Source organism: Cetorhinus maximus, chromosome 3 (assembly GCF_964194155.1).
Source record: "Cetorhinus maximus chromosome 3, sCetMax3.hap1.1, whole genome shotgun sequence".
In the NCBI taxonomy this organism is placed as follows: Eukaryota; Metazoa; Chordata; class Chondrichthyes; order Lamniformes; family Cetorhinidae; genus Cetorhinus; species Cetorhinus maximus.
The window spans coordinates 26,663,677-26,680,675 of NC_135881.1; the positions used below are offsets into that span (position 1 = coordinate 26,663,677).

The following is a 16,999-nucleotide window of genomic DNA, read 5'->3' on the forward strand; positions in this document are numbered from 1 at the left end:
GCATCATGAGGTTTAGAATGATGGTGGAAAAGGATATTGGTCTATCCAGAGTAAGAATAATCAACCGGTACAGAGCAGCCTTCAATGGGACAAGAATGGAGCTGGGCTGGATAGACTGGAACCAAAGGTTGATGGGAAAAACAGTAGCTGAACAATGGGCTACCTTCAAAGAGGAGATCGTTTGGGCACAGTCAAGGTATGTTCCCTCAAAAGGGACAAACAAATCCAAAGCTTCCTGCATGACAAAGCAGACAGCCAGAAGTGCCGAGTGAATGATCCGTCTCAGCCCCCTCCGGAGGTCCCCAGCATTACAGATGCCAGTTTTCAGCCAATTCAGTTCACTCTACGTAATATCAAGAAGGCTGAAGGCACTGGATACTGCAAAGGCTATGGGCCCTGACAATATTCCGGCAATAGCACTGAAGACTTGTGCTCCAGAGCTTGCCACATCCCTAGCTAAGGTGTTCCAATACAGCTACAACACTAGCATCTACCCAGCTATGTGGAAAATTGCACAGCTATGTCCTGTACGCAAAAAGCAGGACAAATCCAACCCAGCCAACTACCGCTCCATCACTCCACTCTCGATCATCAGTAAAATAATGGAAGGGTTCATCAACAGTGCTATAAAGCAGCACTTGCTTTGCAAAAACCTGCTCAATGACATCCAGTTTGGGTTCCGCCAGGGCCACTCAGCTTCGGGCCTCATTGCAGCCTTGGTTCAAACATGAACAAAAGGGCTGAACTCCCGAGGTGAGGGGAGAGTGACTGCCCTTGACATCAAGGCAGCATTTGACCAAGCGAGACATCAAGGAGCCCTAGCAATACTGAAGTCACTGTTGGTTGGAGTCATACCTAGCACAAAGGAAGATGGTTGCGGTTTATGGAGGTCAGTCATCTCAGCTCCAAGACATCACTGCTGGAGTTACGCAGGATAGTGTCCTCGGCCCAACCATCTTCAGCTGCTTCATCAATGACCTTCCTTCCACCATAAGGTCAGAAGTGGGGATGTTTGCTGATGACTGCACAATGTTCAGCACCATTCACGACTCCTCAGATACTGAAGCAGTCCATGTCCAAATGCAGCAAGACAGTGGACAATATCCAGGCTTGGGCTGACAAGTGTCAAGTAACATTCATGCCATACATGTGTCAGGCAATGACCACCTCCAACAAGAGAGAATTCAACCATCGCCCCTTGATGTTCAGTGGCATTACCATCACTGAATCCCCTGATATCAACATTCTGAAAGTTACCATTGACCAGAAACTCAACTGGACTAGCCAGATGAATACTGTCACTACAAGAGCGGGTCAGAGGCTCGGAATCGTGCGATGAGTAACCCACCTTCTGAGTCCCCAAAACCTGTCCACCATCTACAAGACACAAGTCGGGGGCATGATGGAATACTCCCCACTGGCCTGGATGAGTGCAGCTCCCACAATACTCAAGAAGCTTGACACCGTCCAGGACAAAGCAGCCCGTTTGATTGACACCACATCCACAAACATTCACAGCCTCCGCTACCGACACACAGTGGCAGCAGTGTGTACCATCTACAAGATGGACTGCAGGAATTTACCAAGGTTCCTTCGACAGCACCTTCCGAACTCACAACCGCTACCATCTAGAAGGATAAGGGCAGCAGACAGACGTGAACACCACCACCTGGATGTTCCCCTCCAAGCCACGACTGGAGGGGAACATGACTTGGAAATATATAAATACATCGCCATTCCTTCCCTGTCACTGGGTCAAAACCTTGGAACTCTCTTCCTAACAGCACTGTGGGTGTACCTATGCCACATAGGTACAGGCTGCAGCAGTTCAAGAAGGCAGCTCACCACCACCTTCTCAAGGGCAAATAGGGATGGACAATAAATGCTGGCCTAGCCAGTAAATCCTACATCCCGTGAATGAATAAAAAAAATAGAAATGAAGTTAAAGAAGAAAAAGTGTTTACGACAGGTATCAGGTAGCAAATACAATTGAGAACCAAGCTGAATGCAGAAGGTTCAGAAGGGAAAAAGCAAATACGAGAAGAAAAGAGGGATTATGAAAAATGACTGGCAGCTAACATCAAAGGAAATCCCAAAGTATTCTGTGAGCACATCAATAATAAAAGGGTGGTAAAAGGAGGAGTGGGGCCGATTAGGGATCAAAAAGGGGATTTACACATAGAGGCAAGAGGCATGGCCGAGGTGTTAAATGAATACTTTGCACCTGTCTTTACCTACGAGGTAGATGCTGCTTGGGCCACAGGAGGAAACTCTGTCACTAGAAGGGTTTAAAATTGATAAGGAGGAGGTACTGGATAAGCTGTTGGTACTTAAAGTTGACAAGACACCAGGACCGGATGAGATGCATCCAAGAATATTGAAAGAAGTGAGAGAGGAAATTGCAGAGGCACTAGCAATAATCTTTACATGTTCCCTGGATTCGGGGGGAGGTGCCGGAGGACTGGAGAATTGCAAACATTACGCCGTTGTTCAAAAAAGGTTGTAAAGGTCTGCCCTGCAATTACAGACCAGTCAGTTTAACTTTGATGGTGTGGAAACTTATGGAAACAATTATTTGGGATAGAATTAATAGTCACATGGAAAAATGTGAATTGATTCAGTAGAGTCAGCATGGATTTGTTAAAGGAAAATCGTGTCCAACCAACTTGCTGGGGCTTTTTTAAGAGGTAACAGAAATGGTTAATGAGGGAAAGGCTGTTGATGTGGTGTATATGGACTTCCAAAAAGCATTCAATACAGTGCCACACAACAGACTTGTGAGGAAAGTTATAGGTCATGGAATAAAAGGGACAGTAGCAACATGGATACAAAATTGGCTAAGGCATAGGAAGCAGAGAGAAATGGTTCATGGGTACTTTTCAGGCTGGAAGAAGGTCTGTAGTGGACTTCCCCAGGGGTCAGTATTGGGACTCTTGCTTTTCCTGATCTCTATAAATGATCTGGATCTTGGAATGCAGGGGACAATTTCAAAGTTTGCAGATGACACAAAACTTGGGAGAATTGTTAACTGTGAGGAGAACAGTATAGAACTTCAAAAGGATATTGACACATTGGTGGAGTGGGCAGATAGGTTGCAAGTGAAGTTCAATGTGGAGAAGTATAAAGTGATGCGTTTTCGTACAAAGAGCGTAGAGAGACAGTATAAAATAAAGGATACTATTCTAAAGGGTGTGCAGGAGCACAAAGATCTGGGTGTATATGTACATAAGTCATTAAAGGTGGCAGGATAGGTAGTGAGCTGTTTCTAAAGCATACAGTATTTTAGGTTTCATTAATAGGGGCATAGAGGATAAGGGCAGGAAGGTTTTGATGAACTTAAATAAGATACTGGTTAGACCTTAGCTGGAGTAGTGTGTACAGTTCTGGGCACCACACTATAGGAAGAATATGAACTCATTGGAGTGAGTGCAGAAGGGGTTTACGAGAATGGTTCCAGGGATGAGACACTTCAGTTATGAGGAAAGGTTGGAGAAGTTGGGACTATTCTCCTTAGAGAGAAGAAGGCTAAGAGGAGACTTAATAGAAGTTTTCAAAATCACGAGGGGTCTGGACAGAGTAGATAGGGAGAAATTGTCCCCGCTTGTAAACGGATCGCGAACCAGAGGGCACAGTTTCAAAGTATTTTGCAAAAGAAGCAAATGCGAGGTAAGAAAAACTTTTTCACGCAGCGAGTAGTTAGGGTTTGGAATGCGCTGCCTCGAAGTGTGGTGGAAGCAAGTACAATTGAAGCATTCAAGAGGGCATTGGACGATTATTTAAATAGAAACTGTGCAGGGTTACGGGGAAAAGGCAGGAGATTGGCACTAAGTTAAAATGCTCAGAAAGCCGGTGCAGACACAATGAGCCAAATGGCCTTCTTCTGCACCATAACAATTCTGTGATTCTATTCTGAGATGTATACTCAAGAGTCTGATAACATTAAGATTTTTAGTCGCATTAAGTTTTTATTAGCACGTCTACCTGTAATTTTCATTAATTTAATAGCACACCACTCTGAATCAGTAGTTGTAATTTCAAAACTCATGACCGATTTCAGCATATATTTGGACTGACATTCAAATGCTGTTTCTTGGGAGTGCTTCAATGTTGGAGATGACATCATTTGGCTGAGACAATAAGGCCAATATGCCTGCTCAAGTAGACGTATAAGAAGCTATAGCACTAGTTGAAGATGATCACGGTGCTGTCTTGGTGGAATTGTCAGCACTGCTCTTTCAACTGTCACCAGGGACACATCATCTAGTAAAATTACTTCTTAAAAATTATTCGTTCATGGGATCTAGGCGTCATGGGTTGGGCCAGCACTTATTGCCCATCCCTAGTTGCCCTTGAAGTGGTGGTGGTGAGCTACCTTCTTGAACCACTGCAGTCCATCTGATGTAAGTACATCCACAGTGCTTTTAGGGAGTTCCAGGATTTTGACATAGCGACAGTGAAAGAATGGCGATATATTTCCAAGTCAGGGTGGTGAGTGGCTTGGAGGGGAGCTTCCAGGTGGTGGCGTTCCCATGCATCTGCTGCCCTTGTCCTTCTAGATGATAGCGGTCATGGGTTTGGTAGGTGCTGCCTAAGTAGGCTTGGTGAGTTCCTGCAGTGCATCTTGTAGATGTTACACACTGCTGCCACTGTGTGTCGGTTGTGGAGGGAGTGAATGATTGTGGATGGGGTGCCAATCGAGCGGGCTGCTTTGTCCTGGATGATGTCAAGCTTCTTGAGTGTTGTTGCAGCTGCACTCATCAGGCAAGTGGAGAGTATTCCATCACACACCTGACTTGTGCCTTGTAGGTGGTGGACAGGCTTTGGGGAATCATGAGGTGAGTAACTTGCCACAGGATTCCTAGCCTCTGACCTGCTCTTGTAGCCACAGTATTCAAATGGCTAGTCCAATTCAGTTTCTGGTCAATGGTAACCCCCAGGATGTAGATAGTTAGGGATTTAGAGATGGTAATGCCATTGAATGTCAAAGGGCGGGATGGTTAGATTCTGTCTTGTTGGAGATGGTCATTACCTGACACTTGTGTGTCACGAATGCTACTTGCCATTTGTCAGCTCAAGTCTGGATATTGTCCAGGTCTTGCTGCATTTAGACATGGACTGCTTGTGTATCTGAGGAGTTGGGAGTGGTGCTGAACATTGTGCAATCATCAGTGAACATCCCCACTTCTGACCTTATGATGGAAGGAAGGTCATTGATGAAGCAGCTGGGCCTAGGACACTTCCCTGAGGAGCTCCTGCAGCAATGTCCTGGAACTGAGATGATTGACTTCCAACAACCACAACCATCTACCTTTGTGCTAGGTATGACCCCAGATACAAGGTGTGACTGTGTGTGCAGATTGGTGGTTGCTTTTGCCTACCCAACAACAGTAGCTACAATCAATGAACAATGTTTGAAATGGAAAGTGCTCTGGAATATGAAGATGTGATAAGGTTTTATATAATTGTAGATTCTGTTGAATATTAATTTCTACTAATGGTTCTTCCACATTCCTCAAAAAATTAATACTTATCAGCCATATCTGTCATTCCCAAATTTTCAAGTACAAGGCGATCCCTATACCTCCAAGTGGTTCTTTCACTTTCTTTATACTTATGAGCTTATAAAAGCTTTGCTATTTATCTTAGTGCTGACCTACAGTCTTCTTTCATATGATTTCTTAATCTCTCTTTTAGCATTCTTTCTGTGCTATTTCACTATTTGCATAATTTTCTTCTGTAATATGTCCTGTATTTACTAAGATGCCTGTTTTGCCAAGGTCCCATATTGTGCTGTAACATCAGTTGACCCATGGTCATGTTTTGTAGACAAAACAGGGCAAGTTAAAGGACAGGCAGGAAGGAAAGGATGGTGGGGTAGCTTTCTTAGTACGAGATGGAATACGTACGATAGCAAGAAAGAATCTTGGATCGGAACATATAGAATCTACATGGGTGGAGGTAAGAAATAACAAAGAGAAGACAACACTGGCGGGAGTAGTCTATAGGCCCCTGAACCATAGATATACTGTAGGGCAGGGAATAAATCAGGAGATAGTGAGGGCATGTAAAAAAGGCAGTACATTAATCATGGGTGACTTTAATCTTCATGTAGATTGGGAAAATCAAATTGGCAGAGGTAGCCACGAGCAAGAACTCAGGGTGTATTCAGGGACAGTTTCCTAGAATATATTGTGGATCCAACCAGGGATCAGGCTATTTTGGATCTGGTAATGTGTAATGAGGCAGGTTTATTAAATGATCTCAGAGTAAAAGATCCCCTTGAAAACAGTGACTATAATATGGTAGAATTTAGCATTCAGTTTGAGAGTGAGAAACTTGGGTCAGAAACAACTGGGCTAAACTTAAATAAGGATAATTACAAAGGAATGAGAGCAGAGTTGGCTAGAGTGGACTGGGATAGGATTTTAGCAGAAAAAACAGTTGATGAACAACGGCAGACATTTAAGAGAATAGTTCATGACTCACAACAAAGATATATCCCAGTGAAGGAGAAGGATTCAAAGAAGGGAATAAACCAACCATGGTTAACCAAGGAAGTTAAGGATAGTATCAAATTAAAAGAAAAGACATACAATGTGGCAAACATTACTAGTAAGTCAGAGGATTGGGAAAGTTTTAAAAACAAACAAAAGATGACCAAAATAAAAATAAAGAGGGAGAAAATAAACTTTGCAAATAATATAAAAACGGACAGTAGGAGCTTCTTTAAATTTTAGGCCAAAGTGAACATAGGCTTCTCACAGAATGAGGCCGCGGAAATAATAATGGGGAATCAGGAAATAGCAGAGGAGTTGAATTAGTATCTTCACGGTAGAAGATACTAATAGCATTCCAATACTAAATAATCAAGGGGCAAAAAAGAGGGAGAAAATAAATACAATAACTATCACTACAGAAAAAATACTAGGGAAACTAATGGGGCTGAAGTCTGATAAGTCTCCTGGACCTGATGGGTTGCATCCTAGGACATTAAAGGAAGTAGCTATAGAGATAGTGGATGCACTGGTAGTAATCTTCCAAGAACCCTTAGATTCTGGAAACGTCTCATTGGATAGGAAAACTGCCAATGTAACACCCTTTTAAAAAAGGGAGTAAGACAAAAAACAGGGAATGATTGGCCAGTTAGCTTAATATTGGTCATTGGGAAAATGTTAGAGTCTATTATAAAGGATGTAACAGCAAAGCATTTAGAAATACATAATCAAATCAAGCAGGGTCAGCATGGCTTCATGAAGGGCAAATCATGCCTGACAAATTTATTAGAATTCTTTGAGGAGGTAACAAGCAGGATAGATAAAGGGGAATCAGTAGATTTAATATTTTGGTTTTCCAAAAGGCGTTTGATAAGGCACCGCACATAAGGCTACTTAATAAGAGCCCATGGTGTTGGGGGTAGTATATTAGCATGGATAGAGGATTAGCTAACTCATAGAAAGAAGACAGAGAATTGGTATAAGGGGGGCATTTTCAGGACAGCAACCTGCAACTAGTGGAGTGCCACAGGGATCAGTACAGGAGCCTCAGTTATTTACAATATATATTAATGACTTAGATGAGGGAAGTGAATGTACTATCACCAAATTTGCAGATGATACAAAAATAGGTGGGAAGGCAAGTGGTGAGGATGACACAGGAGTCTTCAGAGGGATATAGACAGGTTAAGTGAGTGGGCAAAAAAGGTGGCAGATGGAATATAATGTGGGAAAATGTGAAGTTATGCACTTTGGCAGGAAGAATAGAGGGTAATGAATATTATTTAAATGAAGAAAGACTGCAGAAGGATGCAACAGCACTGAGGAATTTTGGAGTGCATGAATCCCAAAAAGCTAACATACAAGTTCAGCAGGTAATAGGGAAGGAAAATGGAATGTTGGCCTTTATTTCAAAGGAAATGGAGTATAAAAATAGGGAAGTCTTGCTAAAATTATACAAGGCACTAGTTAGACCACACAGAATTCTGTGAACAGTTTTGGTCCCCTTATCTAAGGAAAGATATATTGGCATTAGAGGCAATCCAGAGAAGGTTCACGAGGTTGATCACAGGGAAGGAGGGATTTTCTTATGAGGAGAGGTTGAGTAGGTTCGGCATGTACTCATTGGAGTTTAGAAGAATGAGAGGTGACCTTATTGAAGCATATAAGATTCTTAAGGGGCTTGACAGGGTAGGTACTGAGAGGTTTTTTTCCCCTTGTGAGAGAATCTAGGACCAGAGGACATAATCTCAGAGTAAGTGGTCGCCCATTTAAAACAGAGATGAGGAGGAATTTCTTCTCAGTGGGTAGTAAATCTGTGGAATTCTTTACCGCAGAGGGCTATAGAAGCTGGGTTGTTACGTATATTAAAGGCGGAGATAGACAATTTTTAATCAGTATGGGAATCAAGGGTTATGGAGAAAAAGTGGAGTTGAGGATTATCAGATCAGCCATGATCTCATTGAATGGCAGAGCAGACTCGATGGGCTGAATGGCCTACTTCTGCTCCTACGTTTTATTGTCTTTTCAAATACTGATTTGTTTACGAGTTTCTGTTGTTTGGCATAATTGGTTTTCTGATCCATCAGAAGAATAATGCGATCAGATCCATCATCAGCTGTAGCACACAAGCATAAAGCAAGCACAAAAACTCTATGGGATTTTTCAAATCATCAATAATTGATATTTAATTATCAATTATTAATAAATTTGCTAGTTAATTTTCTATTACCTTAACATAATTCAATGTGGATTAGCTGAAGCATCAACTAATGCTGTATTGGATTTCCCAGTGCTCAAATTTATAAAATTCGAGCATCATAGTAGGTAAAACATGTGAAATTTAAAAAAATCTCCAGTGTATGAAGAAAATGCTTTTACATTCGGGCAAAGATTATACCCATCATTATTCCTCTCTGACCAAGTGCAATTTCTTCAGAAATCTTAGATCAAATTTCTGCAAGGTAAACTGAAAAATTCTAACATGTCAATATTCAAGATACACTGTATATAGTCCAATTACAAGCTGGATTAACTAGTCCTGTATGTTTGTTAAATCATCTGCATTGACATTTTGTTCCTATTTGAAGGTTTTACAGATGGCAAATAATTACTGCCCTTATTCACCTAGCAACGAGATTGACCTTGCATGATTCGCTTCCTACTTAGCTGACTGTTGGTAGCATATCCCCAGCAATAGCTGGCTCAAACTTCCTAACAGCACTGTCAGTGTACCTGCACCACATGGACCACAGCAGTTCAAGAAGGAGGCTCACCACCACCTTCTCAGGGGCAATTAGAGATGGGCAATAAATGCTCGTCTAGCCAGCAATGCCCACATCCCGTGAACAAATAAAATAGTTGTATCTCTTCCCTCACCTCCAAGAATTCCTGAAGATCTGTCCTCAGCCCCCTTTTCTTCTTTATCTACACAGTGCCCCTTGGATACATCATCTGCAAGCATGGGATTATCTTTTAGAGATACTAATATCCTTAGAGAGATTGAAGAGGAGATTTACTAGCATGGCACCAGGGATAAACGCCTTCAGTTGTGTGGAGGCGCTAGAGAAACTGGGGTTGTTCTCTTTACAGCAGAGAGGTTATGGTTAATAGAGGTGTTCAAAATGATGGAGTATTTATGGAGTAAATAAGGAGAAGCTGGTTCCAGTGGCAAAAGGCTGGGTAACCAGAGGACACAGGTGTTAGCTAATTGGCAAACGAACCAGATATGACACGAGGGGGAAAAAATTATGCTGCAATTTATGATCTGAATGCAGTGTCTGAAAAAGGAAACTGAGTATATGCCTAAAGGTGGGGAAATTTGCAGGGGTATGGGAAAAGAGCAGGGTTGTGGGGCAAATTGGATAGCCCTTGCAAAGTGCTGGCACAGACACAACGGGCTGAATAGTGACATTCTGTATCATTCTGTGATTCTATGGTGATACCTAGCTCTTCAGTTGTGGTTCAGATTTTCACAAAACTTCAGGAAAGAGACAAGATAATCAACAGGTTAATATAATCCAAACAATAATTTTGACCTTAAAGGTTAGACTATACAAAAAGGTAGGACCTCCCAGTATATTTCATTCACACTAAGAGGGTGCAACAGGCAGAGACTGAATGATAAGAAAGATTCTCCACACCTCCTATTTCAATAATTTCACATCTCTCAATTTATATTAATTTCTTATTCCTTTGAATTCAGTGTGCGTGAATCAAAGCCAATTCATAACCTTGTTCTCAAAACTGGAGTTCCATACGGTTTATATTGCCCGAGACAGAAGTGCTTCCATTCTTTTACACTCCTCTCCGTTCCTAAATCAGTATCCTATCCAACTCTGAACCTTTCAATGTCACACTAGTATTCACCAGCTTTACATTATGATTCAAGTGTTCCAGTGATCCAACTTTTAAAAGTTTATTAATATAGACCCAGGACTCTGATAGCCCTTCTATTAATCCAAGTTTTCAGCTTCATTTGAAAGTAGTTGTTGCTTCAGATCTGCAGCCTAGAATTTCAGAATTATGTACACTGTCCAGGAGATGGCATATGCAGTCCTAAATATTGGAATAGGCAAATATTTTATATTACATGTTATTTTTATGTTGTTCAGAATATTTTTACCTTTTTTTTTACAAAGTGTGATGTTTCCTTTCAAATGTCTTTCTTCATCTCCCACTAACTGTTTGACCTATTCTCTATTTGTCCTGGACTTATCCTACCTCTTTCTCACTGTGAGCTTTACCTTTAAATAAAAACATAAACACTGGAAATACACAGGAGGTCAGGCAGCATCTGTGGAATCTTGCCAGATAGTTCTGACAAAAGGTCACTGACCTGAAATATTCACCTTGTTTTTCTCTCTGCATAGATACTGCCTGACCTGCTGAGTATTTCCAACATTTTCTGTTTTTATTTTAGAATTCCACATCCACAATATTTTGCTTTTAGATATCTAGCCTTATTGGCTCCATTTCGCCATTCGTTTGAGTCTTTCTAGGATCTTTCTCATCAATGTGTCTGCAAGGATCTTTAGGTCAGTCATGTTTCTCGTTTCTCGGTGTCCCATATTTATCCGTCAGTGCCTATCAGATGTCATTGTTTTTCCCTGTACATCTCCCCTTCTCATTTTCATGAAACTTCAACATTAAATAATTAAGATCCAGGTTAAAAAAATATGTAAAAATGTATAAGTGTTTTCACATTAAAAATAAAGATATCCTACAAATTATGCCAACAGGCATTATATTTGTATCTTGTCCATTTAGCAGTAGGAATGAAGCATTGATTTAGCAAGAGGAGAATATAAATTAGGATGTACCCATCTTTATCATCAGATGAGCCACCTAACCTAATGCCATTCTCTTAGTTCCAATGCATAACTTTTAATATTCCTCTTTATCAAGTAACTATCCAATTTCTTCAAACAAATTTATAGCCTCTGCTTCAATTTCAATCAAAATAAACTACTTCCTAAACACAAATCAGCTGCTCATTTAACAAACTAGACATGTGAAAGTTTATGTCCCATTATGTTTGTCATCCAGTAGCCTTTTGTTGGTCAGCCATTGCTCCTTAATATCTAGCACATATGACTGCTAGGGTACAGAGGACAGAACTAGACAGAAAGGAGGACATCGGAATGAGGTACAAAAGGTAGGAGTGACAAGGAGGGCAGAATGGAGGCAGGATGAACAGCAAGCCATGGGTTAGATTAAGGATAATCATGTAGCTGTAAAGTCAATGGCTCAACGGTAGGGAGAGGCAAAGTAATGAAGCTAAAGTCCAGCGGATCAGGTGTGAAGCAGAGAGTGCCAGTCTGGAAAATAGTACAGATAAACATGGCCACCACACTTGCACACTGTTGTGGTTCTGGAGCCAGCATCAAGCAACTATAAGACAGTAAGTGCATTGAAAGACCCAAGACAGGACAAGAATATCTATGCTGCAAAGGAATGTTAGTGAGAGAGAGTGGGAGATCTGGGTGCGAATGGGAAGTAGTAGTAGTTGTTGAAGCCAGGCTGGGAGAGCAGAAATAAAATGAAGAGCGGTCATGTCTGCTGAAATTGGAAAACTGGGATTTTATTGGTCTTGGCAGCCTGTTTTAAGTGAATTCCACTATGTACCACACAGCTTAATATTGAACAATCCAATCACTATGCATTTACAACTGACAAATAAGCCAAATGCAAACAGAACACTACTACTGACCAATAAGACTGCTAAAGAGGCACACAAGTCTTCTTTCAATTATGTATAGATTCATGATATGGCAAAGTATCAACTAAATTTGGATACAGGAATATTTTATGCGTAATACAATGAACATCAGCCTCTTCTAAATTTTGATGTTCACTTAGAAATCTTGTTAGTGGTTCTGACTAACGCATAATGCAAAACATGACAGGAGCACTCAAGCTTTGGTCAAGGTGCCAACTATTGTTATAAGAAAACGTGTGAAACAGATAATAAGTCAGGAGTATACATAGCCAGGAACATCATCTGTTTATCAAAAGCATACCAAAGCAGAACTACTTACTGTATACTATGGTCAAAATTTTCATTACTTACTGTAGGCTTTACTAGCAACTGTCCCATTACTGTGAACATTCTGGACAGACCAACCGGTGTACACACTGCAGAGAAAAAAAAATGGGCACATTCATTAAAAATATACCATTTTGATTAGTTGTATTAAAATTCTGTCTTAAAAAATTAAAATTGAAACAACAGACAAGAGATACCCTTTTACATCACCATTGTACAGATTCTAAAGTACAATTATACAGCACCGAAGGAGCTATTCAATCCATCACATCAGTGCAGCTCTCAGGAAGGCCTTCCATTTGGTTTCATTTCCTTGCACATATGCTTTCAATGCTTCCTCCTTTGAACAGTTAGTCACTTTCCTTTCGAGGACATTATGGGTTCTGCTTCGTCCACTGTTTTGCATAGATCATTCTACCTCCCAAATACCCCAATGTGAAAAGGAAAAAAAAAGGCCTAACATTCCTTTTAAAAATTGATCAGCTGAATTTTAGTTCCATTCATTACAGGCTCCGTAATCTATTTACCTTAGCAGAATCCATCATTACTTTAAAAATGGCCATCAAACACTCTTAAAAGGTCTTTGCTTCTCAGTTTTACAACAAAACTAAAGCTCAGGTATCAGCTGAGAACAGTTATCCAGGCCATCCTTGTATTGTTTTTCCATTTATATTCAGGATTTTGAACACTATTTCATGTCCTAAATTCATATCCTTCCATCCCACCTGGCCTATTTTTCTCCCACACCTGAAGTAAAAAATTACACTACAACCTACTGTCAAACATTCATATAGTTATAAGGAGTTTGATTTTCTGACACCTGACACATTTGTTTGTGGGAGGTTGTTGTGAGCAAATCAGCTGCCATGTTACCTACATTACAAGTAACTACACTTCAAAAAGTACTTCACTGGCTGTAAAACACCTTGGAATGTCAGGTGATCTTGAAAGGTGCTATCTAAATGCAAGTATTTCTTTCTTTTCCTTTGTGTTATTACAGACAGGAAGGGGCTTAATTTAAACAAATTTAACCTTCTCGCCACCTGCCCATAAACAGAAAGATGTTTTTGATTTTTGATTTCCCCCTTTAAATGTGGTGGCATATTTTCCCAACCCCTCAGTTTTAGTATAATCCAATTCTTTATTAATAATCCCACAGCAAAGTCGCGATAGGATGAACTAAAAGGGGTAATTTATTTGCACACACTCAAACATGATAGGGGGGTCACAACGTGGCCTCCTTTTCATTCATACAATAAAGGTGAGCTAGAAAAAGGTACAGAGCAAAGGTCACAGACAAAATAAAAACTATTGTTTCATGCAAGTCCAGAGTCCAGAATCAAAGTCCAATGGTCTATTCTTTCACAGAGTTGGCAGGCTAAAGGTGGATGTTGGATAATCCTCTTTTCCAATAGAGATAACTTCCATGACAGGATAGGCACATAGAGGTGATTTAGTCTTATAGGCGCTGGTACAGAAGTTCAGTAGTTCAGTAGGAGCAGTGTAGATGGAAGGCAGGCAATTTCAACCTGGACAGAGCTCTGGTTCTGCTGCTGGAGGATAGCAGTCTGCCTTTGCAGCTCCACTAAGCAGGACAACTGGTTCGCCCAGTGGGGGGGTCATGTGATATGACTCCCACATCAGTTTAAACAAAGGATGTCTATTCCTTTGTCTCGGTTCTTGAGATGGTTAATATGTCAGCCATCAATAATTTCAAAGGAGATTTCAGGGTCCTTTGTCCTATCAGACAGGTAGTCGCCATTGGCTGGGTCTGGCCTCAGAAATGTAAATGGCCTTTGTACAATCCCTTTGGAATTTGGTCTCTGCAAGCACAGGTTGTAAACACCTCTTCAGGGATGACAAGATTGTAGCTGTTCTGAATGCCAGGAAATTCCTAGTATCTCAGTCATAGTCAACAATGGCTTCAGTCATCGGAAAACCTTTAACGTTTCGAGTCCGTATAACTCTTCACCAGAGTCACAGGGACTCGAAACGTTAACTGTATTCCTCGCTGCAGATGCTGTCAGACCTGCTGAGTTTTTCCAGGTATTTTTTGTTTTTGTTTCGGATTTCCAAATCCGCAGTTTTTTCCTTTTATCAGAAAACCTTTGTCCAGTTTTAAAGATTTTATAAATTAGCCATGCTGATATATTATATACATATATTTTATAAAAATATAGAGTGAAGTCTTTGCTCCAGGACAGTGTTCATAAGCTTATTAACAATCTATTCCAAAGAGTCAAATATTAACTAATCACTGCTTAAAGTGTGGTAGCTTATAATATTTACAGTTTTGAATTTGGTCCAATAATTCACCTTTCCTTATTAAACAGATAGAACATCTCCATAAAGAAGGGTCATACTGACTCGAAACGTCAACTGTTTCCCTCCGATGCCATCAGACCTGCTGAGTTTTTCCAGCATATTCTGTTTTCATTGTGGAACATCTCCACACCCAGTCAAAACAATATGTCAGTTTAAAAACCTCCATGTCTCTTTCCCCAGTCTTCTTCCATCCTATGAAAACATATTTACCTCAACAAGTGGTGATGGCATGGTGGTATTGTCGCTGGACTAGTAATCTAGAGATCCAGGGTATTGCTCTGGGGACCTGGGTTCGAATTGGTGGAATTGCAATTGTCGATTGTTGTAATAACCCATCTGGTTCACTAATGATCTTACCTGGTCTGGCCTACATGTGACTCCAGACCCACAGCACTGTGGTTGACTCTTAAATGCCCTCTGAACAAAGGCAATTAGGGGTGGGCAATAAATGCTGGACTAGCGAATGACGCCCACATCCCATGAATGAATAAAAAAAAGTTTTCACAGTTCACTTACATACATCATTTTAAAACCCGGTACTACCCTTCTCCTCTAACTTTTTTGCAATGCCACTATCTCGTTTTGCAAATATATTGACCATATGCAATAAGCTCATGTGAAGTTGAATAACATGAATTAAAATGAAGAGATTTTGTCTTTGAGCTATACACACAATACGTTTACAAAAGTATACCATTTAAATAAATCTGGTGTGAGATTTTAGATCAGAACATAAGAAATAGGGACAGGAGCAGACTATTCAGCCCTTGAATATGATCTTTTACCTCAATTCCATCTTACTGCATTATCCCTCGATTTCTTCAGCGTTCAAAAATGTATCAATCTGACTTGAATGTACTCCAGGACTGAAGCATCCACAGCTCTCTGGAGTACAGAATTTTTAAGGTTCACAATCCTTTGAATGAAGAAATTTCCCCAGCTCAGTCCCAGTTCAGAGGCTATGACCCCTAGTTCTAGATTCCCCAACTACGGTAAGCAATCTCCCAGCATCTATCATATCAAGTACCTTAAGAACTTTATATGCTTCAGTGAGATAATATTCTTCTAAACTCGAGGGAATATAGACTTAGTCCACTGAATCTCTCCTCATAGGACAATCCCCTCATCCCAGGAATCAATGTAGTAAACCTTTGTTGCAAGCCCAGCTTAGGGAAGCATATCCTTCTTTAACTAAAGGAGAACAAAACCATAATCAGTATTCCAGGTGTAGTCTCACCAAGACCCCAGTTAATTGTAGTAGGACTTCCTTACTCTGAAACTTCAATTACTTAGTAATAAAAACTGACACACTATTGACTTTCCCTCATTGCTTACTGTACCTGCATGTTAACTTTGACAACCCTGTACAAGGGCATCTAGGACCTTCTGAATACCAGCATTTCCAAGTCCCACACCATTTAAAAAAATTATTTCTTGTTATAGCACAGTAGTTGGTAAAGCTGAGTTATTTAAAAATCCCCAAGGGAAACTTTAAACAACTGTATAACCTATATTTTAAGTGGTATGTGTTTGAGATGCAGCTCCAAATTCAGGAATCAGACCACCAGTTCTCAAGAGGTTTTTATATCAAACCACATGAGACATTTATTAATTTACACAAGGTAAATATATACTCATGGTTACAAATTACTACTATCATAACTTTTAACAAACTCCCAAACTAATCTCCATTAAAGCAACAACAACCTTTAAGCAGACATCAGGCAAAGCATTTTCACCTTACAAATTCAAAATTAGGTTCCTTTCACTTTGGTTCCTTTGGAGACACAGTGGTAAGCTTACAGGCTTTGATCTTACACTGCCTCTGCTCTGCGCACACAACTCTTCTATCTGTTATACCTAGCACATCTCACTGAATGGAAATTCTCACTGTATCACCAACCCCTGAGTTCCACTTCTTCTAACAATAAAACCCCTTTCATAGTACCAATTTTATTAGTAATATAAACATTGCTTGGTCTCTGCTAGCTAGGTGCCAGATTTCACTCCCCTTCCTGAATGCTTTATTCAACAAAATGCAAATGTGCTTTACCTCTCTTACATCTCAAAACTAGTACACATCAAAGTACCCAGACTAGCTGGCTTTAATCCAATTAAAACACACTCACAGATT

General features: G+C 40.5%; 1 protein-coding gene across 2 annotated transcripts in view; it reads right to left on the bottom strand.

Annotated features, from left to right (window-relative positions):
* lmbr1 (limb development membrane protein 1) overlaps window positions 1-16,999 on the bottom strand; it is a 251,981-nt gene that overhangs the window by 113,850 nt on the left and 121,132 nt on the right. For both annotated transcript variants that reach the window (XM_078537206.1, XM_078537213.1), the window contains exon 8: window positions 12,565-12,629. In XM_078537206.1, coding sequence (XP_078393332.1) covers window positions 12,565-12,629 — 65 coding nt within the window. The remainder of the gene's footprint in view (window positions 1-12,564; window positions 12,630-16,999) is intronic.